A 25,037-nucleotide genomic window follows, 5' to 3' on the forward strand; every position below is an offset into this window, starting at 1 on the left:
AACTGGTGCTCCTAATTGTTCCTGTGACTAATACCAAAGGAAGTGACCCTTCGTGTGACCGAACCAGGATCTTCTGTGTGACTGGAAGGCCTTCGGTCAACCAAGGGCAAATAACTGTGGTCTTGTGCCATCTACGGCCGTATACCAGGAAGTAAACAAGTCAAATGGTTTATCGCGGCCAGAAATTTGTAGAAACCGGACAGAAGTTGCGAAATTGTCATTTGTGCAGGAAAGAAGCATTTACCATAATGTCCAGTACTGGACAGGTATAGTGACCATGCACGGACACAGCCAATTTTCTCAAAGGGGGTCCGATCCCCCTCGGCGCCCCCCCCCCCCCCCCCCCCCCCTGGAAATTTTGAAATTTAGCACTTCATTTTTTGCATTCTGGGAAAGTTTTATGATCTAACCTGTTAAATTTGGGAAAATGATAAAATCAAGCTTTCTTGAAGGTAAAATTCTTAGTTTCTTTTAGATAAATAATATGAATTATGTCGGGGTCGTATGTAGCAGCAGCCGCATATACTTTACATGCAGTCCTAATGTTGCCTTTTTCGAAAAACATTTTTTCTTTCTTGTCTTCTTTCCTTTTTTAAAGAATTTCCGGACCCCCGGACCGCCCCCCCCCCCCCCCCCCCCCCCTTCTGGATCCGCGCATGGTGACATATCATGCTTTCTGTTTATGCAGGTAAACTTGTGTTTGGTTAAATTTCAACAGAGCACAATTGTCTGAACAGTGTACAAACTCATTACTGTTTTTTCAGGCAAGGGTGGGAAAAAAGTGGTAGACAATGAAGGCAGTAACAGTTTTATTAAAAAAATAAACAATGAGACAAACATTTCCAACATCTTTGGACGGTTCAAAAATCCCATGTTAAACATACGATAAAGCCCGAAACGCGTGAAAATGTTCCGAATGTAAATCGGGTGAAGTACGCGCTCTATGTATAAAATTAGATTGTGCGTCTAGATTGATTAAACTGGGCGAGTCTACTTACTTATTACTTGAGGATGGAAAAAAAACGTGTTTTTTAAATGTTGCTCTTAAACAAGGGTGGCGGTTGAACTACTAAAAGTACAACAACAGTTAATTCACAACAAATCGTACGGTATGTTTTATAATCAGTAGAAGCTAGTCGTATTTACGCTTATGAGACCTGTTTCACCCATAAGTAAAGAATTCACAGGTCCATCATGAAATATTTTCCCCAGCGCGTATATACTTGTCCTATTCAAAATGATCGCGATCAATAAACGGTCTATAATATTTAGTTTGGTTCCGTTCTTTGCTTCCAAAGGATATTCTTACAGGTTTTATTTTACCACAGCTAGTCTTTTGCACATGTAAGTACCACAGTCATTCAGACTAAACGAAACAAACACTACGCTCCCGATGCTCGAGATGAGTTTAACCAGAGGATAAGTAAAAATTAGTTATTGTAGCCATTTGCAGTTCTTCAACCAATGAAATATTGTGTTTTATCAGTAAGATATAATCCATATCATTCACTGAATATCACTCACTGTAAATGATTTAGCTTTGCCGATTAAACCCCAGGGTACAAAATTTGGACAAATTTGTTAAGGACCATAAGGCAATGCTACAAACCAAATATCAAAGCCCATTTCTTGTGGTTTCAGACAAGAAGATTTTTAAACTTTTCTTCCTATATGTCTATATAAAACTTAGGACCCCGGGGCGCCATATTTGACCCTAGGGGGATCATTTGAACAATTTTGGTAGAGGACCACTAGATGATGCTACATACTAAATATCAAAGCCCTAGACCTTGTGGTTTTGTACAAGATTTTCGAAGTTTTCCCTATACAAGTCCATTAAAATCATGTGAACCCCAGGGCGGGGCCACATTTGATCCTAGGGGAATAATTTGAACAACCATTGTAGATGACCATTAGATGATGCTACATACCAGATATGAAAGCATTTGACCCTGTGGTTTTGGACAAGAAGATTTTCGAAGTTTTTCCTTTCGGTTGCCATGGCAACAATTCTGCGTGGAATTCAATTCTTTGGATAATTTTGAAAGGCGGTCACCCAAGGATTATTCCTGTGAAGTTTGGTGCAATTCTGCCCAGTGGTTTTCAAGAAGATTTCTTTATAAAATATTGACAGACACACGACGGACATCGAGTGGTCACAAAAGCTCACCATGAGGTGAGCTAAAAAGGGGCATAATTTTGAAAAAGTTTTAAACAGGGTTATGGAATTTGCACAGTGCTTATCAGCTCATAACAGCTAGTGGACAAGTGTGTGAAGTTTCAATCCATTCCCATTAGTGGGTACTTAGATACCAGCTTACATATAAGAATTGTACCAAAAACTTACAAGGGCTAACTACTCTAAAGGAACCAGCGTGGGAGCCATCTGGTCTAGTCGCGTAATGGCTGCGGTATTTGAACACTAATTTTTCACCTGGCATGGCACCAGGTCTAAATTGAAGCTAGTTTCTGTTTAAATTTCATTGTGAATGTATTTTTGACATTTTGGTAGGAAAAATGGGAGAGCGGGTTGTATTTGGTGAAGTCAAGCTCAATTTTAGTATGAGTAGTACGTACTTCCGGGTCACTGCAGTGTGATTTTGATGTCAGTTTACAGTATTTAAAGCAAATGTGACCATAGAAATCTCTCTTAGAAGATAAATGACCCCTACTTTTCTCTTCATTTTATATTAGTTTTATCATAACTCTTTAAAATGAGGTAAGGATTTGTTCCCTTAAATGGGTCTAGCTATGTTTGGCAGCTCTTTAAAAAAAGGTCAGTTTTATATAGAATATATAGGGAAAACTATTTAGCATATTGAGACCTATAAGAAAATGTGGGCAAAAAATGAGATTTGTCCAGATATTGATATAAATGAACTAGTTTGGTCAGATTTTGGTAAAAAATGAGCATTTCATTGACATTTTGCAGCAAAAATTGATAAAAACCCACAAAAATTCACATTTTCACTGTGTTGGGGTGTATTTTTTAAAAAAAATGCACATTTACACTCAAAATTTTGCCCATCTATACCTTTCAGAGGGGACATTTGGTATATTTCAAAGTGTTAGTGTGTAATTTGCTTGCAAATTATGGTGAAAATTTATGAAATAGGGCAAAAACCAGTTCTGGCTAGAAGAACTGGTTAAAAATTATGTCGTGACATCAATTTTGAAGGAAAATTGGCGCAGGGACCCGCATTACTGAAAATGCCATAAAACCTGGAAAACTGATTTAATCAAGCTGAAACTTGGTATTTTTCATGCAGATATATATGTTACTGGTACTATAAAAATGAAATTGAGACTATTACAGAAAACAGTTTTTCTTATATAAGAATTGTACCAAAAACCGCCAAGTTGAAAAAGGGGCATAATTTTGTAAATATGCAAAGTACAGTTATTAAACCTTTGCACTGTGTAATTTTGAAAATATTGCAAAGAGTTATGGGACCTGCTTAGTGCGTGTGAGATCATGACAGTGAAAAAGTCAGAAGTTTCAATGAATTCCCATTTGTGGATGCTGGGATACCAGCGTACATACAAAAACTCAACCAAAAATTTTAATGTCGGAAAAGGAACATAATTTTGTAAGAAAGGCTTAATAGAGCTATGGAACTTGTGTAATGCAAGTCAGTTTATCACAGTGGATAAGTATGTGAGTTTCAATCCATTCCAACAAGTGGTTACCGAGATACCAGATTACATACAAAAACTTAACCAAATTGGGAAGCAGACGCAGATGCGGACCCGGATACAAATGCAGACGCATGGGCGAGTCCAATAGCTCTATTATTCTTTGAATAGTCGAACTAATTAATTGATGTTTTGTTACAACAGTGCATTTTTGGGGTTTTCAGGTTCATACCAGCATTTAGGACCAAAACGATAACCAATTCTTCAGAGTTGGTGGTCACTGGGACAGTAGTTTAGAAAATATGCTATAGTGAAATTGAGAATCTTTCCATAAAACCTTAACTTTAAAGCAAAGCAGATACCTAGGCAAGTGCAACGACTCTCATTCAATGGTTAAGCTATGAAAACAGTTCCCAGCAATCTGTGTAAGCAGAGTTTATTTAATGACTTCGAAAAGAGTATTTAAGTAATTATTTGTTATTACAAGACCTGTCCGTAAAACAGCAGGCTCGACTTTTCTCACTTGACTCTGAATTAGAGCTATGCAAGTAAAAAAAATCAAAGTTAAAAAGGGACATAACTCTGTCAAAATTCAAATCACAGTTATTGGAGTTGTGTCTCCTGGTGTAGACTTTGATAGTAAATAACTATTTCGAGTTTCAAGTCGAAAGCTTTAATAGTTACAGAGCTATTTGACTTCATCAAAAATTTTAACAAAAAATTCTATGTTAAAAAGGGGCATAATTCTGTCAAAATTCAAATCAGAGTTATGGGAATTGTTTCTCCTGTTGTATACTTTGATGATAACTAAGTTTTTAAAGTTTTAAGTCAAGTTTTGATAGTAACAGAGATACTTGACTTTATCAAAAACTTTAACCAAATATTCTAAGTTAAAAAGGGGCATAATTCTGTCAAAATTCAAATCAGAGTTATGGGAATTGTGTCTCCTGGTGTAGACTTTGATAATAAATAAGGAATTTAAGTTTCAAGTCAATAGCTTTGATAGTAACAGAGATATTTGACTTTATCAAAAACTTTAACCAAAATTCTAAGTTAAAAAGGGACATAACTCTCTCAAAATTTAAATCAGAGTTATGGCAGTTGTGCCTCCTGGTGTAGACTTTGATGGCCAAAAAGGCTTTCATGTTTTAAGTTGAAAGCTTAAATAGTAACAGAGATATTTGACTTTATCAAAAATTTTAACAAAAAATTCTAAGTTAAAAAGGGGTATAATTCTGTCAAAATTCAAACCAGAGTTATGGGGATTGTGTCTCCTGGTGTAGACTTTGATGGTAAATAAGGATTTTAAGTTTCAAGTCAATAGCTTTGATAGTAACAGATATATTTGACTTTATCAAAAACTTTAACCAAAAATTCTAAGTTTAATAGGGGCATAATTCTGTCAAAATTCAAATAAGAGTTATGGGGATTGTTTCTACTGGTACAGACCTTGATAGTAAATAACTATTTTAAGTTTCAAGTCAATAGCTTTGATATTAACAGAGATATTTGACTTAATAAAAAAATTTAACCAACGCAGACATCGACGCAGACACCGGGATGAGTGCAATAGCTCTACCTTTTCTTCAAAAAGTCAGCTAAAAACTATAAAATGGTTCATAAAAATAATAAATCAACTTGTCACCGAGATTATAGCTTACCAGTGGGGAGACAGGTTGTTATACCTTTATACAGGCTCTGGAACTAAAAGTATAAAATTCAAGTGAGCACTGTCTATTTATTAATAAAATATATTATGTAGCTAACTGCACCAATGTTAGTCTGAAAAAAATATCTGAAATGTCATTTTCTGAAAAATTTTATTAAAGCTGAAAAAAAATGATCCCAAGTAAAATATTTGAAAAAATGGTGACGCCTCCACTAAAACTTTACTGTAGACTTAGGCGACTGTGTACATAGTATCTCATGCAAACCATGCACTTTTTACCTCTAGGCAGGAAAATGCATAATTACTGTAAGGGTCAGCACCTTGTATAGAAAATTATGTAAAGATAAAATCATTTAATGCCCTTGGAAAAGTAAGACATTTTTGTGGAGAAATTGGTCAACAAACAGACGTCGTTTTTTTTGTTGTTGTTGCTTTTTTGAAGTTAAACCCCACAGAATTTAAAAACGTAAAATATGTTGAGAAAGCTATTGCTGGAAAAAGAACAAGGAGCTGTGTTCAATAAACGCTTGATGTCCTCGGTGGCATCCTTGTCGATACAAAGCAACCTAAGTCCAAAACGAGGTCAAGGTCAAACTGAGGTCAGTTGATGTTTGAAGATGAGGAATGGTCACAGGTTACATCTGTATTAGTATCAATTCATTCTTGTAAGCGGTATTAATGCTAAACGAAACGGTCCCATTTGGTTAACTAAGAGATGGCCCATATAAAGCAACCTAAGTCCAAAATGTGGTCAAGGTCAAGGTCAAACTGAGGTCAGGTGATGTTTGAAGATGAGGAATGGTCACAGGTTACATCTGTATTAGTATCAATTCATTCTTGTAAGCGGTATTGATGCTAGACGAAACGGTCCCATTTGGTTAACCAAGAGATGGCCCATATAAAGCAACCTAAGTCCAAAATGAGGTCAAGGTCAAACTGAGGTCAGGTGATGTCTGATGATGAGGAATGGTCACAGGTTACATCTGTATTAGTATCAATTCATTCTTGTAAGCGGTATTGATGCTAGACAAAATGGTCCCATTTGGTTAACCAAGAGATGGCCCATATAAAGCAACCTAAGTCCAAAATGAGGTCAAGGTCAAACTGAGGTCAGGTGATGTCTGAAGATGAGGAATGGTCACAGGTTACATCTGTATTAGTATCAAGTCGTTCTAGTAAGGGGTATTAATGCTAGACGAAACGGTCCCATTTGGTTAACCTCGTACGGACGGACAGACAGGACAATCACTATATGCCTCCTGCATCAGTAGATGCCGGAGGCATAACAATCTCTGCTATCAACATATATACATATGCATCAAAGTATGGGGAAAATATCTAGAAATATGAGAAAATCAAAGAAAACAATTTCAGGACTGTTAAGTATAGACTGTGTTACCATGTATAGCAGGTAACATAGATATCTTACTTTTCCATTGCATTGATATAAAATGGACAGGATTTTGCTTGACAAATGGTGTTTACTCAATAATGTCACTCTATCTTGTGTAAAGAAGGCTTATGGCAAGTCTCTACCTTTTCAAAGACTTGGGTCGAATTTAGAGCAAGTACAAGTCTGGCACACCATACCTTGTTTATTACAATACCAGTTGCCTTTATATCACAGAACTGACAGTAAAGGTGGTGCCATCTTGACAAACCACAAAACTTTCATTACAGATTTCATGTTTGAATCCTAGGTGAAAAAACTGTTCTCTGTGATTTAATTATCGCAATACAAACAAATGCATTCAATGCCTGCCCTAGTCAAGTAAAGAAACTGTCAGTTACAACTTACTAAGAACAGGTTAATACAGGTAGGTCTAGTAACATTGGTTAGCTCATAATATGGTGAAATCATTGTTATTCATGGGGACTAATTTTCAAGGATTTCCCATGAAATGAAATTCTGATTAATCAGTAAAATTTCCAGTTATTTTATCTCTAACGGTAAAACTCCACACATTTATATCCTTGCAAAATCAACGTTTTGGCCAAAACAACAAACTTAGCTTCAGATTACAGCAAAATGTGTCTGTACATTTTTTGGCTTACAATAAAATACAACGAATGGGAAAAAATTGTATTTAAATATTTAATCATATTCACAAAGTCCCTGATAAAACAATCTTTAAACAAATAAAATTTAACAGTTACAAGAAATCAACAATCAATTCATAAATCTGGTGGCTTGACATCATAATCTTCATCTGTCTCTATCCCTATGTCTTCCTGTTAAAGTAGAAAACAATGCATGTACATACTTTTGAATGTCATGTTTAAGTGGACATAAAGGTCAAGAGTGATAGACCCCCAGGTCGATTAATGTTCACTTTAATTTTTGTATGTCCTTGGGCTAGGCACTTTTATCACAACTGCCTCAGCTGTAAAGAGGTACTATCAAATTACTGGGTGTAACATATAACTGATTTTAATTATTCTTAAAAAGGGAAGGGAAAAAAATTATCACAGATTTCGCAGTTGTTTCAATATATGAAATAAAATTTGAACATACAAATTGAAGTCATGTTCTTTCAATCTTTAACCTTTACTCTGCTAAATTTCTAAAATGAACTGGTCTGTCATTCAATTTGGACAGGATCATTTATTATTCGAAGGGGAGTTCAAAGAAAATTTACAAACTGAAAAGCTAACAGTGCAGACCAAGATGAGTCTTCAAGGATCGCAAAAGCAGTATCAATTGCTGAAGAATGCTACAGGCTAAAAATTCAGATTCTCATGAAATAGTCATTTTGTACAAAAAAACAATGGAATTCCATGTCCACAATTTGTTTGTTTGTTTTGGGTTTAACGTCGTTTTTCAACAGTATTTCAGTCATGTAACGGCAGGCACTTAACCTAACCAGTGTTCCTGTATTCTGTACCAGTACAAACCTGTTCTCCGCAAGTAACTGCCAACTTCCCCACATGAATCAGAGGTGGGGGACTAATGATTTCAGAAGCAATGTCGTTTATCAAATAGTCAGGAGAACATACGCCCCACCAATGCTCTACCTACTGAGCTAAGCGGGCGGGCGATGTCCACAAAATTAAGATTTCGCAATGAAAACAAGTAAAACTGTGCAACAGCTTACAGTTCCAGTAAGAAATAGATCTAGTTTTGTTCAGCTTCTGAAAAAGACAAGACTTCTCTCATCTATGTTTCTCATAGCTTGAAAACCACCCAGCTTCAAACAGTAACTATCTACTGAATATCTAGCGAAATTTGGCAGAACAAGTGGACTAAATTCTATTTAATCAATAATAAAGACCAGGAAGAGGAAGAGGGACAACACATCAAACACTGATTTTAATAAATTCTGTTTAAATAGAATGCAACTGCAGACTTACATAAAGCTGTTTCTTTGGTTTTGGATATCCTTCTAGTATGGCATTCAATACATCATTTGTCTGGAAAAAACATGTGAAAAGCAAATAATAAATGTGATAAAATTTAAAGAATGAAGAATTAGTGACATCGTAATATAAACCATATACAAATACAATTTTGTTTCAAACTGCATAAGGCTATTTTTCTTCTTAACTCGTCTCTGAAACAGTCATTCTGGTGTCACAAGTAGCATTGGTTTTAGGCATGTGTCGACATCTAGTTCCTTTGATTTGATTGGGTGACCTAGTTTTTGACCCCATATGACCAGGATTCTAACTTGACCTAGACGTCATCAAGACAAACATTCTGACCATTTTCATGAGTTTCAAACTAACAAGAGCTGTCACAGGAGAAAGCGCGCTTGACTATTTCGATGCTGGATAGTGAAACTGGGCACATCTGAGGAAACTAGAGCTGTCACTGGAGTGTTTAATGACTCCAATTGTGGATGAAGATATTGCACAATAGCCTGAGTCTATGTCAAAAATATCAACTTAAAGTAATAAGAGAGGTAAAGATAAAATGTATCAAAACACTATATAAGTATATCCTAAGCAAAAAGGGGCATAAATCATTAAATATTGGTGCCAGAGTTATGCAGCTTGTGTCATATAGTGTGGGTGATGGTGTTGAACAACTATTTTAAGTTTGAATCAAATCCATTCAGTAATAACAGAGACAGAGTGAAAGTGCAACAAAACTTTAACCTAAAATTCTAAGTAAAAAGGGGGAATAATTAATGAAAAATTGGAGCCAGAGTTATGCACCTTGCGTCATATGGTGTGGGTGATGATGTTGAACAACTATTTTAAGTTTGAATCAAATCCATTCAGTAATAACAGAGACAGAGTGAAAGTGCATCAAAACTTTAACCTAAAATTCTAAGTAAAAAGGGGAAATAATTCATGAAAAATTGGTCCCAGAGTTATGCACCTTGTGTCATATGATAAGGGTAATGATGTTGAACAATTGTTTAAGTTTGAATCAGATCCATTCAGTAATAACAGAGATAGAGTGAAAGTGCATAAAACTTTAATCTGAAATTCTAAGTAAAAAGGGGAATAATTCATGAAAAATTGTGCCAGAGTTATGCATCTTGTGTCATATGATGTGGGTGATGATGCTGAACAACTATTTTAAGTTTGAATCAAATCCATTCAGTTATAACAGAGGTAGAGTGAAAGTGCACCAAAACTTTAACCTGAAAATCTAAGTAAAAAGGGGGAATAATTCATGAAAAAATGGTGCCAGAGTTATGCACCTTGTGTCATATGATGTGGGTGATGATGTTGAACAATTATTTTAAGTTTGAATCAAATCCATTCAGTAATAACAGAGATAGAGTGAAAGTGCATCAAAACTTTAACCTGAAAGTCTAAGTGAAAAGGGGGGATAATTCATGAAATATTGGTGCCAGAGTTATGGCCCTTATGTCAGATGATGTGGATGATGATGAGGAATAAGTATTTCAAGTTTGAATCAAATCCATCAAGTAATTACAGAGATAAGTTGAAAAAAGAGAAAGTGCACCAAAACTTTAACCAAGGTGGGGACGCGGAAAGACGCCGACGCCGGGGCGAGTAGGATAGCTCTCCTTATACTTCGTATAGTCGAGCTAAAAATGTGGTCTCTAGGGTGTTAACAAAACTCCTTTGATCAGGCCTAGTGACCAAGTTACAGGAAGGTAGGTTCATACTGGCTGGCGACCACCAAATCCAGACGACCACCAAACCGGACAGTCCCGTAAACGCTTTATTTCGGTCTTTAACCTTGCTTATCTGTTAACAATGAAATGGACGCTTGATTTTCAACAACACAGCGAAGTTACAACAGTTAAATTTAAGTATTTTACAAGAAATGCTACATTTCATTTCAACTGCACTCCCGAAGCATGTTTAAATGTCAGGGGAAGTTGGAAGCAGCATGATGCAATGCACATTATTTCCCTTAGGTCCCGCCATTAAATGCAAATTTGAGGTACGCAGACAAGACGTTTAGCAAAGACTTCAACTGAGGAAATACAGCTTTGATAATTTAGTACATGATTTAAATACACCCTAAAACACATTTTCATATCAAAATATGAGCCCTGACTATAGACAAATGCAAATGAGCCAATAACTTTAATTCCAAAAGGTGAAAAAAATACCATTCTCTTTCTTTTCCTCCAAGCCTGAACAAACTTTTTTCTATCTCCATAAACCTGCAACATATATAAGAAAAGAAGATCTCAAGAAAAATGAAGCAAAACAAAAGAACTAAAGAGCAACCATGCCAAGGCCATCATCTGTTATAGACTTGGAAAATATGAAAATTAAATTCAATAATGTTTAAATAGTTTATAGGGTCTTACAATGTTTCAAGAACTCAAACATACATTTTTATGAACAAACTTCAAAACTGCTAAATGCAAGTCAAATGTCAGTAGTATAAGATTGGAGACACTAAAACTTTTGACCTCCAAATGGAACCTTTGAACCAGAGAATAGTATCTGTGAAAAGTGATCAGGGTATTTTGTCCTCCTTAAAAATTACTTTCCTGATGCACATCCACATATCACCAGTATCCTTCAGTACTATTTTGAACCAATTGAAAGTTTATACTAAAACCTTTAATGCAGTTTGAAACACAAGATGTTTGGGACATATAAACAAACAGAACAAAGGTGGTATCATCATCTTGCAGATTTTGTGAGAATGTAACAACCAGACTTAAAGAAACTACACATATATTAAAGGAATAAATCTCAAACTTATATATCATCTAAAAATATAAATGATTATAATGAGTTCTCAAGTAACATTTTTAAGTGAATTACCTTTTCTTTCTCCTCAGGAGACACAACATTTCCACCTTCTTTCAGCTGTTTCAGTTTACTCTTATTGTGGGCACACTGCAACATATACCATTCATGAAACACTTCAAATAACACCGAGTAAGGTTATATACAGATTTGCATAGATTGTCATTTGAAATTCAGATATGCAGTTCAAAGGTCAACATTCGAGCGGAGTCAAAACTTGAACTAAGATTTAAAAGTTAACAACAGCTGTCTAATGAAAGTGCCTCCAAACATTTGAAGGTCTTCCACCAAAAAATCTTCTAAGCTGAAAAAGTGGCATAATTTTATCAACATGTTATCCAGATTTATGAAAATTGCCACATAATGTCATTTCATGGTGCTTATGATGTATGGACAATCTGAAAATATTTGGTCAAGTAGTTATTCAGAAACATACTAACATACAAAACTTTCACAAGATTTCTATGTTAAAGTTGGTCAGTCACATTTGAGAAACATATTATATCATTTTTCAGTCTTAATACATTCTGTCAAAGGTCTATTTAAGGATCAAAAAAGACAAAGTACATGTACATAGAATTGGATCCTAATGGAAATGTGTGTTATATTACTTTTCATTAAATTTTGTAATTACTTCCCTTTTATTTAAAATTATTTAAAACTCTAAGGTAGACTATTTCTTTTAATTTCAATATAATTTCGAGTTTTATATACGCATCTGATAAACACTGGGATATTTCAACAACCTGAAACAAAAGTGATGTTTTATAACAGTGTGAAGCTTTGGAATTCTATCTTGGTTGCCCAACTGAGATAAACAAAGGAAGGTAATAATAATTCAATAGGCTTGCATTTCTATTGAAGTTTGGCAAGATATGTCAATGGCAATTAAGTTGAAGCAAAAGGACACCTGTATTATTGCTAGCATAATATATCATTGCTTCACCAAAATGGCTTTTAACTGGCAACATTGTCCATGATTTCATTGATAACAGCCTCAGATACATGGATCTATGCAACAAAAGCTCAAGTATATCACATCAGTATTGTATTAAATATCAATGTACATTAAAACAATTTGTCATGGTTACCTGTGAGGTAGCTTCAGTTAACTGTCTCTGTGCTTCTTCTGTTGACAAGCAACTGTTCAGCATCTTTAACTCTAGACAGGCAAGAAAATAAGAATCTTCCAGTAAGCAGAAGTATTTCATTTTGACATCCTTTACACATACCTATAAAATCATGCTGTTTTTCTTTGTAACAGAAAGTCTTAACAAGTGATTTTATCAATATTTAACTTTAACAAGAGGACCATGATGGTCCTGAATCGCTCACCTGTCCCAACATGACCCAGTTTTGAACTGAGTATGAGGTCGTTTTTTTTCTATTATTTGACATAGTGACCTAGTTTTTGAGCTCATGTGACCCAGTTTTGAACCTGACCTAGATATCATAAAGATGAACATTCAGACCAACCTTCATACAGATCCCATGAAAAATATGGCCTCCAGAGAGGTCACAAGGTTTCTTCATTATTTGACCTACTGACCTAGTTATTGATGGCACGTGACCCAGTTTCTAACCTGACCTAGATATCATCAAGGTGAACATTCTGACCAATTTTCATGAAGATCCATTCAAAAGTATGGCCTCTAGACAGGTCACAAGGTTTTTCTATTTTTAGACCTAATGACCTAGTTTTTGACCGCAGCTGACCCAGTTTCAAATTTGACCTAGATATCATCAAGATGAACATTCAGACCAACTTTCATACAGATCCAATGAAAAATATGGCCTCTAGAGAGGTCACAAGGTTTTTCTATTATTTGACCTACTGACCAAGTTTTTGAAGGCACATGACCCAGTTTCGAACTTGACCTAGATATCATCAAGGTGAAAATTCAGACCAATTTTCATGAAGATCTTGTGAAAAATATGGCCTCTAGAGAGGTCACAAGGTTTTTCTATTTTTAGACCTACTGACCTAGTTTTTAATCACAGTTGACCCAGTTTCGAACTTTGCCTAGATATCATCAAGATGAACATTCAGACCAACCTTCAAACAGATCCCATGAAAAATATGGCCTCTAGAGAGGTCACAAGGTTTTTTTATTATTTGACCTACTGACCTAGTTTTTTGAAGGCACGTGACCCAGTTTCAAACTTGACCTAGATATCATCAAGGTGAACATTCTGACCAATTTTCATGAAGATCCATTCAAAAGTATGACCTCTAGAGAGGTCACAAGGTTTTTCTATTTTTAGACCTAATGACCTAGTTTTTGACCGCAGCTGACCCAGTTTCGAACTTGACCTAGATATCATCAAGATGAACATTCAGACCAACTTTCATACAGATCCCATGAAAAATATAGCCTCTAGAGAGGTCACAAGGTTTTTCTATTACTTGACCTACTGACCTAGTTTTTGATAGCACATGACCCAGTTTAGAACTTGACCTAGATATCATCAAGGTAAACATTCTGACCAATTTTCATGAAGATCTTATGAAAAATATGGCCTCTAGAGAGGTCACAAGGTTTTTCTATTTTTAGACCTGCTGACCTAGTTTTTGACCGCACATGACCCAGTTTCAAACTTGACCTAGATATATTCAAGATGAACATTCTGACCAACTTTCATAAAGATCCCATGAAAAATGTGACCTCTAGAGAGGTCACAAGCAAAAGTTTACGCATGGACGCACGGACGCACGGACGGACGGACGCACGGACGGACGCACGCACGCACGGACGGACGCACGCACGGACGGACGACGGACGCTGCGCGATCACAAAAGCTCACACTGTCACTTTGTGACATGTGAGCTAATAAAAATAGGAATAAGAAATAGCAAGTTGTTTTTCTTAGTGTGAATTTCATTTTTTTTTTTTTTTTTTGCAAATATCATCCTGTAGTTGTTTCTGGTGGTGTTCATCCTAAATCAGCCGGGAACCAGAGCTTTTCTGCTTACTATATCAACCGTCAAAAAGAAGCATTCCTGCAAAAGGTCTACATTCAGATTCATGATAACTTAAATTAACGATACCAAGGAACAGGTAGTATAGACCAGTTGTGGCAAGTCACTAATAAAATATTTCTACTGCTTTTCATCAAAAATACACTTAACCTTAAGATTGCTAAATTTCTAAAATGGACTGGTCCATCATTCAATCTGGACTGTACCATTTACTATTCAAAGGGATTTTCACTATAAATTTACTGACTGATGGGAAACAGTGAAGACAATAAATTCTTGCCTATGCATAATGACTGGTTCTACTGCACTTCCCTAAAAGACTGTCAGCTTTTTGATCCTCGGGCGGGGCGTTTGTTCTCCATGACTATTTGATAAATGACATTGTGTCTGAAATCATTAGTCCTCCACCTCTGATTCATGTGGGGAAGTTGGCAGTTACTTGCGGAGAACAGGTTTGTACCGGTACAGAATCCAGGAACAAGTTGGTTAGGTTAACTGCCCGCCATTACATAACTGAAATACTGTTGAAAAATGGCATTAAACCCAAAACAAACAAACTGTCAGCTTTTTAACACACAAGCTTTTTAACACCCTGCGTACCAGACTCCAGTCTCCTAACTTCCTCTAGATTTGTCTGCAACTTTTGGGTAAGTTCTGTTATAGTACTGTCCATGGATCGGATCTCTGAATCATCTACCTGAAAGGCAGTATAGTAGTGCATGTACTGCTTATTACTGCTATCATTGTTTTATTTCCTAGATACAGATATATGAGAAAATACTTTCTGAAAGGCAGTATAGTAGTGCATGTACTGCTTATTACTGCTATCATTGTTTTATTTCCTAGATACAGATATATGAGAAAATACTTTCTGAAAGGCAGTATAGTTGTGCATGTACTGCTTATTACTGCTATCATTGTTTTATTTCCAAGATACAGATATGAAAAAATACTTTCTTACAAGCGCATTAAAGTTACAAATTTCAATGTTTACAGCTATCATGATCACCACCTATTTCCAGTGTTTATATTTTTTATTTATTTTCCTGTATATACATGTATCAGACAATTTCTCGGCAAGTACGGTAAGTTCTAATTATTTTATTAATTTGTGTTTTTACTCCTCATAAATCAAGTTCTATCAATATCAGGCCCTGAATACCTGGATATTGACATATATCCTGCATAGTAACCTACTTGTTATGACAATCAACATTTCAGCATTATAACATATTCTCTTGGATGCTATTTTGGCATGCTTCAGCCATAAACTGAAAATTGATTTTCCACAACAAACCACAGACTGCCAATACTCTAAACAGAGAATGTGTAAGCATACATAAAATGCTAATTGTCAATATGGGTCTACTACCAATACCTTATCCTGCTTAATTTCTATGGTTCAATTTGGGCAGTATCACTTTGGGCAGCATCACTTATTATTCAAAGGGATGTTTCACAGAAAATTTACTGACTGATTAGCAAACAGTGCAGACCATGATCAGCCTGCATGGATGTGCAGGCTGATCATGGTCTGCACTGGCTGCAAAGGCAAAACCTCCTGCCACCAGCAGGCTAAAGGTTAAAACAATAAAGTACAAAGTTACTGGTCCAATACTATGCCTTTTAACTGATAAGCCATTCCTATAGAATAAACTAGACATGCCTAAACACACCTCTGGAAACTGTGACTGGTCAGCCACATAGACTTTCTGTTTTCCATACACCTTCTCCTTGATCTTGCCAGATTCTGCCAGACTCTCACATGCCTTCACTATTGCCTGAAATGGTATTTAGTAATCATGATATTGCATCAGTACTAATTCAATCCTTGTTACAGATGAGCCTTTCTTAGCAGCCACCTGTATCAGCCTTTAGTTTACCCTGCTAAATTTTTAAAATGGCCTGGTCTATCATTTAATTTGGGCAATACCATTTATTACTTGAAGGTGTGTTAACTGAAAATTTACAGACTGAATAGGGAACAGTGCAGACCAAGATCAGCCTGCATGGACTGCAAAGACAAAACCACTTCAACAACAGATGGCTTAATTTCTAAATTTAGAACTACACGGACAAATAAAAGACTAAAATTTGTAATGATTCTATAGCAACTAATTCCTTATTTATTTTTTATCAAAGATGTTAATATCCTTGTTACAAAATTAATTCAAAAATTGTCCTTTAAGTACAACTTGCATCTTACCTGTACATACATCAGAGTAAGAACTCAACCTGTGATATTTCAGAATATACTCAACTGTTTTACCAAACTCCTTATGTAGGTTATTGCAGATATCTATAGCACTGTATGGTCGATTCTGCTTGTTCAAATAGTCAAGTACTGCAACACCAGCTGAATACAAGAAACGAGAAAACTGACTGTTACAATAATGTTTAACACATTTAGCAAATACTATTTTCAGTATTCATCTACTGATTACCGCACCAGGCCTCTAAACAGCCCAGTATACCGTTTGGCTATAGATCGGGTAACTCTTGGTCTACAGGTCTGATTATCAGCCCACTGGCACCAAACCAAAGAGGAAAAGCAACTGTACATGTATTTCCTACCCCAAGGTAGTGATTTTTTTTTCAAATCGCAAATGGGTCTAGTACCAGACAAATCATGAAAATTAGTGTAGTTTTTCTCAAAATTGTGAATTTTTTCCCCTTAAGTGTTATAGAATTTAAATGCATTTTTGCTGGAAATCATTAAAGGGACGGCTCTTGGGCACCCCGAGGATAATTTCAAAGAAATGTCCGTGACTGGTATCAGATTTCTGCATTTTTCTAGTTAATCTGGAGGCTTATCAAAATTAACAATATTACACAGCTGACGGCAATCTACTTTCGATTTCAAAAACTCTAAAATGTCACGGTCTGCCTCGGGCACAATTACAGCACGTAATTGTTTGCTAATTAAGTCAATGCCGCCGGCGTGTATCACTCCATAAAAAGGGGCCAATAAAGCAGTTTATCATAACCACTGAGCACAGACACTTGGGGGTCAGCACCCCTCCCCCTCCCAGGCCGCCCATGACAACCCTCAGTCAATATATTTTCGTTTTTTTAAACAAACTGAGCACATGTCTCGATCATCCAACGACTTCTGTTACCATTTCAACATGTTTGAAAAATTCCCATACTCTATCAATGCTCAAAAAAAACACAAGACAACTTACTCCGAGCGTTTTCAACACAAAATAGCTTGTCCAAGGAATAGGAGAATAGATCCCAGCTTGATGTTGCGCAGTCAAATTTACTACAGAGCCGGGACACAGACAAGTTCGTTAGTGGTTAAAATGAAAATACTCGCTCCGGACGTCAACTGCCGCAATGGCCAAGAGAGTACAGACGCTGGTTCTGTGAGCTTATTTTTGGGCAGGGCCGCGGGTTCGCACCGTGCTATGGGCGATCTTTTTTCTTTTTTTTTATCTTGAGAATATATTCTTAAAAAGAAATTAAAATATTATATTAAAAAAAGAAGAAAAAAAGGAATGCCCAAAGCGCGGAGCGAACCTGCAGCCCTGCCCAAAAGAAACGTTTCAGATGGCTGAGAACCAGCGTCTGTACTACCTCGTCCATGGCAGTAGTTGACTTTCTTAGCAAGTATTTTTATTTTAAATGCTAATGATATCGTCTGTGTCCCGGCTCTGTATAGTAAATCTGACTGCGCAACATCAAGCTGGGATCTATTCTCCTAGTTGGACAAGAAAATCGTGTTTACATTGCGAAGTAAGTTATCTTTAGTTTTTGTGAGCACTGATAGTATATGAGAGATTTTTTAAACATATTGAAATGGTAACAGAAGTTGTTTTATGATCAAAACATGTGCTCAGTTTGATTTAAAGGCGAAAATATTGGCTGAAGGTTGGCAGGGGCAGTTTGGTTCTGACCCCCAAGTGTCTGTGCCACTGAGGCAAAAAAGGGAAGGTTGGCTAAAAAGAACGTTCATGAATGCTTGTAAAACTGGCAGGGTGCCTGGCGGGGCAAAAGGGTGGAACGAATTTCGGAACGGGCGACGTGCCCTGCTATAAATAGCTAGCTGGAGCACTGGCCACTGTCCATAAATTTATTCCAGATATTTCATTTTATTTGCAGCCACTGCAAAAACACCACTCCTTTAATTTTTACGGGGCACTGGAGATTTTTCAATGGAGCTCTGCCTTTTAGGTAGCACCTAATTTCATATTATTATACCTAAGGGTAGGATATAATATCAGCGGCATTTTCTTCCCGTTCACCTGTTCACTGCCTAAGTTAAAAAAAAAATGCCTCAACGTGTGAAACCCGAATCTTGACTGTATTTATACTTTAAAATAAGTTGAAATAAATATTATCCTATCTTTTTCTTATGACTGTCTTAATGAATTTACCTTGAGCATCTTTAGATTTACTCATTTTTTCGTAATTTGTATTTGTTTACTAAATCAAAAATAGCGGGAGTTCAAGGGAAGCAACTATGTAGAAATAATAAACTCTGTCTAGGGGTCGTACTGTACCGTGTATACAAAGTAAAATACGCGAGGCTCGTGCAATGACACGCAAATTGGAGAGTGTAAAAAGTTTTCCCTCCTGATTATGATGTTTATAGAAATGATAGAAAGGGTTGAACAGGAGCTGGTGCTTTTATTTTGGTATCTAAAAAGTAAAAAAGTTCCTCTCCAATAGAATTGAAGTCTGATTCTGAAATTATATGGGCAAATATGGTTTTAGTGACCATTGCATCCTATTTGTTGACATTTTATCATCAGCAAAAATAAATCTAAAATTTAAGCAAAACATTTTACTATTTGATAAAGCAAATTGGTCAGAAATTTAAAAAAAAATGGTTTAGTTAACTTTTTTCCCTAAACCACCCTCAAAACTTGGGTGTTCAAGAATTGTAGCATAGCGTTTCTGGGGTTTTATTAAAAGTTTGAAAAATGACTCATGTGGTGTTGATCCTCTGAGAGAAAATGGTGTCTTGAAATCTAGTGCCAAGGATAAGTCAGAAATTTTAAATAAACAGTTTTCTTCAGTACTACCCCAGTCCAAGCTCACCAAGTCTTGGTCCTAGCCCATTTGCTAGCATGCCCAGAATAAAAGTAACTGAAAATGGTGTTAAAAAATTACTTGAAAATTTAAACCCGTACAAAGCAGCAGGTCCAGACCAAATCAAACCTAGAATTTTAAAAGAATGTGCAACAGAAATAGTTCCTATCTTTACAATATTGTTTAATAAATCTCTTGATAGTGGTATTGTTCCCTCGGATTGACCTGAGGCTTACGTAACACCAATCTTTAAAAAAGGTGAAAAGTTTAAAGCTTCAAATTATAGACCAGTCTCATTGACATCTACATGCAATATAACTCTCTCTCTCCCTCTCTTCTTCTTCTTCTTCAATAGCTTCTTTCTCACCTTCTATGTACATTTTATATATATTTTCAATTTATGTCTGAAATTTCTGTCTTGGTTTGCATTTTTTAAAATTCCAGTCCAAGCAAAATTCCGCCATTTAGATTTACCTAACATTAATTTGAAACCATATGTAAAACTCCATCATACATAAATTCCTTCTTTGCAAGACCTGTACGTATGTATGTAAGTGGTTAAAGTAACTAAAGCGATTGTGCTAAATAAAATCCATTGCCTTTTGTCCGAGTCATAACTTTGTTATCTTTAACTTAACATAAGCCAGTATACCACTTCTACTGTTTGATCCAATACAGTGTTTTTCGTTTGCAAGATCCAGAAAAAAATCAGCATCATTCAAAAAATCCCCTATTCTTGACAAAAGTGTATTTTTCCACTTGTAAAAGTAGAGCATTTTTGTATTAAACTAGAAATGTGTCCATGGGACACAGATGCCCCCACTACATGACATTAAAATGACAATTTTTTCCCAGGTCAGGGGCCATAACTCCTACAATACTGAATGAATCCGGACGCGAAACCCCAGGTGCACAACTGCACATGCTGACCAACATTCCTGTAACCTTTGGTGACTCTAGGTCAAATACTTTTGGAGCTACGCACAACACAACATTAAAATAACCAATTTTTAACTAAGTCAGGGGCCATAACTCCTACACGACTGAATGAATCCGGACGCGAAACACCAGGTGCACAACTGCACATGCTGACCAACATTCCTGTAAACTTTGGTGACTCTAGGTCAAATACTTTTGGAGCTACCATGAGTTTAACTAAGTCAGGGGCTATAACTCCTACAAGACTGAATGAATCCGGACGTGAAACCCCAGGTGCACAACTGCACATGCTGACCAACATTCCTGTAAACTTTGGTGACTCTAGGTCAAATACTTTTGGAGCTATGCACGACACAACATTAAAATGACCAATTTTTTACTAAGTCAGGGGCCATAACTCCTACATGACTGGATGAATCCGGACGCGAAACCCCAGGTGCACAACTGCACATGCTGACCAACATTCCTGTAAAGTTTTGTGACTCTAAGTCATATACTTTTGGAGCTAGGCGCGACACAACACTAAAATGACCAATTTTTACCAAGTCAGGGGCCATAACTTCTACATGACAGAATGAATCCGGACGCGAAACCCCAGGTGCGCAACTACACATGCTGACCAACATTCCTGTAAAGTTTTGTGACTCTACGTCAAATACTTTTGGAGCTAGGCGCGACACAACACTAAAATGACCAATTTTTACAAAGTCAGGGGCCATAACTTCTACATGACTGAATGAATCCAGACGCGAAACCCCAGGTGCGCAACTACACATGCTGACCAACATTCCTGTAAAGTTTTGTGACTCTACGTCAAATACTTTTGGAGCTAGACAACATTCTCGGAAGGACGGACGGACGGATGGACAAGGGCAAATCTATATGCCCCCCCAAAAGTGGGGGCATAAAAAACATGAAATTTTACAGTATTTTAACATTGGAATGTAGCTTTTGTGCTATCTAATATCCTGAAAGCATTATGAAAAAACCCTTTCACAGAAATAGTCAAAAACTGACTTTGTTAAAACTCTGATGTCAAAAATGGCTGAAATCATCAAAATCGTTTTCTTTATTGTTTTATCTTTATTCAGTTTAGTTGTTTTCTTTTTTGTTAAACAGTTCCTATTTCTTTAGGAGACCAATGATCTATTCAATATTCAAAGAGACATCAGCGAAAAAACTCTTTTACGAAATTGATTGATCAAACTGCAATGTTAAGATCTGTCACAACATTGTGGTGTGTATTGCATCGAATTGGTCAGTGTATAACTTCAAGGTTATGAGGAGTAAAATTAAATTCGCAGACTTTGAATCACTTGCCCATCACCACTGCGAGTTCAAAATCTAGTTTGTGCTGTAGAATTCTTACAACTGAGAAAGTCATCAAGGCGGGTGGTTCTACCCAGATGCCCGCCTACGCCAATTACAATTATGGTATGGAGTGCACAAAATCCTTCATCCCAAGGCCAAGGTCAAGGTCAGGACGGATAAAAATGTCTCAGTAAAATGAATATTTCACACTCTTGTTTGGCCATACCTTTTTTCAAACTTACCCCATTTTTTATCTTACCTTGCTACATTTTTGTTGCAATATTAGCAGTGTGTTGGGCAGATTCCACGTGCCTTCAGTGTCAAGGTCATGGGGAATCATTAAGGTCCTAGAAACTGCATGTTCTTGTTAAAGCCATAACTTTGCTATCTATCTTTGTCCCAGTTTATCACAACACTGCGAGGAGGCAACACCTCCTGGGAGGCAAATAAGGCCTAAATAAAAAGATTGTTTGGTTCCGGTAACATGCTAAAAAATTGGGTGGGTAAGTCACTAAGGTCAGTATTTTTTCTTTCTTTTTTTTTTATTAAGCTGGATTTTTCGGAAATTATTTTTGTGTCAAAAAATTAATACATCTACAAATAAGGGGCGTATGCCTTTAGAGCATGAGTAAGTTGATTTCTAACATCACTGACCATGTTTAAAGCATAAAAAGTGAAGTTTTGCAATTTTTTGTTGAAAAGTTTTAAAAAATTGTCGAAAGCCATAAAGCCATTTAGGGTCGGGTCTAAAATTTAGGGTAGGTCGGAATACCAGAAACAAACATTTTTTATGCCTAAGTACATTCAAGGTAACCTTTTGTATTTTGTAAGTCCACAGATATTTTATTTTCGATATTTATAAGGTTTCTATTTCAATTTAACAAATTTATATACACCATGGAAGGACAGGTCAAACGGGTCTTGCATGGTGTGGATTTTTATGTTGCCTATGGCTTCATTTTATACTCTGATTCCCGTTTTAATGTAAACTTGGCAAAATAATGAATATTTTCATGACATTAGGGTGTAAGGAGAACAGAATTTGTCTTCAAACATCCAAGGTAAGACTAAAGGAGGGAATCATACTATTGTCTTGTTTAATATTTATGTGTGTGTTTGACATTAATATGATTTCAGCTGCATGGAAAGATTTCTGAAATTCTAATCACTGCCCTTATTATAGAGACTGAAAAGAATGAACTTGCAGGTCAAATTCCATTTCTGATAGAAACTTAACCTCTGAACTCTAAATCAGGAATCTGACAAGTTACTCCTGTGCCACTGATTCCTTTAGTTTATACTTATATTTTTAGCTTGATTGTAATGAAAGCTTCAAGCTTGTATGAACCACTCTCGAGTCCGCTTCCTGGAAAATCCAGAACTGGTGTCATATGAGAAGGCATGGTCAAGACCCTGGTCTTGAACCAACAACCCCCAGGCTGAGCAGCTGGCACCTTAACCACTAGACCACTGCTCCCCTTGATTCCTTTAAACAAGGCTGACTACAAAAGCAGTGTGAGAAAATAAAAACATCCAATTAAAGCAAGGGTATATACAAATGTATCATTTAATAATCAATTTTAAATAATCATGTATAAATAATTATGTACATAATCATATCAAAATTATCATGATAATTATCACAGCTAGCAACTACAAAACTACACATATCCAGTGATGCACATATCCAATGATGCACATATCCAATGATGCACATATCCAGTGATGAAGACAATACTGTAACAAGGTTGCTTTGTGTCACCTGTACTCACTTGAAACATAAAAATTGTCACTTGTACGTACCAGTGCACAGAACATGCTATCAAAACATAGGTCTAATAGATTATACAGAATGTTCTCTGTATATAATTATAAAACTCTTTGAAAAGTAAAACAATATGAAATGTACATCAGTTAAAACTCATTATGATCTTGAATTCTAAGGGATCAAGCGATTTACTGCATGGTAACCGATATTTGACATAAAATGATATTTTATGCGTATATTTTTGTGACGGGACTTGAAAATGTCTTCGAGGTAGCTGGAAATTTGAGACAAGTAAGCTTGAGATACATGTATCAAGTTTCAACTGTATATCAAATAATGTCCTACTGCAATAAATTATGTTAATAAATTTTAACCAATTGGAAACTTTTCTTTCTATCACGTGACAATACAATAGAAACCAGTATTGTACCTTGTGATTTAAAATGCATTCACATTTTCTTAAGTATATGTAGTAACATCCACAACTCCATATTTCTTTCATATTGGACTCCAATACCAAAAATCCGTATATTTTTCATATTGGACGGGAAAACTCTTCCAATTCCTTATAAGGACATTTGGAATTACTTCCCTTGTATATAGCGAAAGAAGTAATTTTTTTTTAATGCGATAATTTTCTTATTTTTGAACGAAACATGTAAGTGAAAGCACTCAATTCTCAATTTCTTAGTTAGATCGTTTCATATCCAATCATCATGGTTTTGGTTCAAAATTTCAAGAAAAGTTGTTTTCGAATTTTTTGGCACTGAGAGTAAATGTATAGATCTATGTGTTATCAGAGAAGAATGTATTTTAAATAAATGTGTCTTGTTGTTTGTGAGTTAAAATGTGTGAATTTTTGTTTTCTACATCTATCTTTTTATGGTGTGAAATAAAGAGGTAATTTAACAATGTTGAGTACAATGCCGAATTCAGTTGGACTTGTACCATAGCAATAATAACCCATATTTGGACTCAGCATTCGCCTCGTCTAAATATGGATTATTACTGCTGTGTACTCGTCCAATAGAATTCTGTACTGTACTCAACACTGTTAAATAACCTCATATTAGATGTACAATTCCAAACAATTCATTGTATAATACATATAGCCTATTAGACAATATCAAATTCTCTCACTGCCTTGAAAACTGACCTGATATTTGCACTGCTGTCATTGCCAACATCTTACAGCAATATATCAAAAGTATCATACATTATGAACTTATAAATAAAATAAACAGTTCAGCCAAATTTTCTCAAATACATCTCTCTACACCAAACACCACAATGCAGGCAAACTTTGTTTGTTTTGTGCAGCACTGTAAACATTAATTCATTATATCAACTAAAAGCCAAAAAACGAAAAAATAATTGCCCTTTTAAGGAACCAAAGTTTTTACAATGCACTTAGGCCATCCTCATGCATTATTAAATCAACAAATTTAGGAATATTATCCCACTTTACATCATAATTTGATACTTATGTCTGAATACATTGT

General features: G+C 35.9%; 1 protein-coding gene across 2 annotated transcripts; it reads right to left on the minus strand.

Moving 5' to 3' along the window:
- Positions 1–7,386: 7,386 nt before the first annotated feature.
- On the minus strand, positions 7,387–18,944 carry LOC128546648 (homologous-pairing protein 2 homolog). Of its 2 annotated transcripts, none has more exons than XM_053517667.1 (9): positions 18,860–18,944; positions 16,742–16,836; positions 16,157–16,261; positions 15,081–15,177; positions 12,592–12,662; positions 11,516–11,590; positions 10,846–10,899; positions 8,657–8,716; positions 7,387–7,537 (listed from the first exon to the last, which is right to left on the minus strand). In XM_053517667.1, the coding sequence occupies exons 1-9, from the start codon at positions 18,882–18,884 to the stop codon at positions 7,481–7,483; spliced, it is 639 nt and encodes a 212-aa protein (XP_053373642.1). In that variant the 5' UTR covers positions 18,885–18,944; the 3' UTR covers positions 7,387–7,480. The 2 variants fall into 2 exon arrangements, with proteins under 2 accessions (XP_053373642.1, XP_053373643.1); XM_053517668.1 differs by having other exon boundaries at positions 15,081–15,173; positions 16,153–16,261.
- Positions 18,945–25,037: the final 6,093 nt, after the last annotated feature.

This window comes from Mercenaria mercenaria, chromosome 11 (genome assembly GCF_021730395.1).
Source record: "Mercenaria mercenaria strain notata chromosome 11, MADL_Memer_1, whole genome shotgun sequence".
Lineage (NCBI taxonomy): Eukaryota > Metazoa > Mollusca > Bivalvia > Venerida > Veneridae > Mercenaria > Mercenaria mercenaria.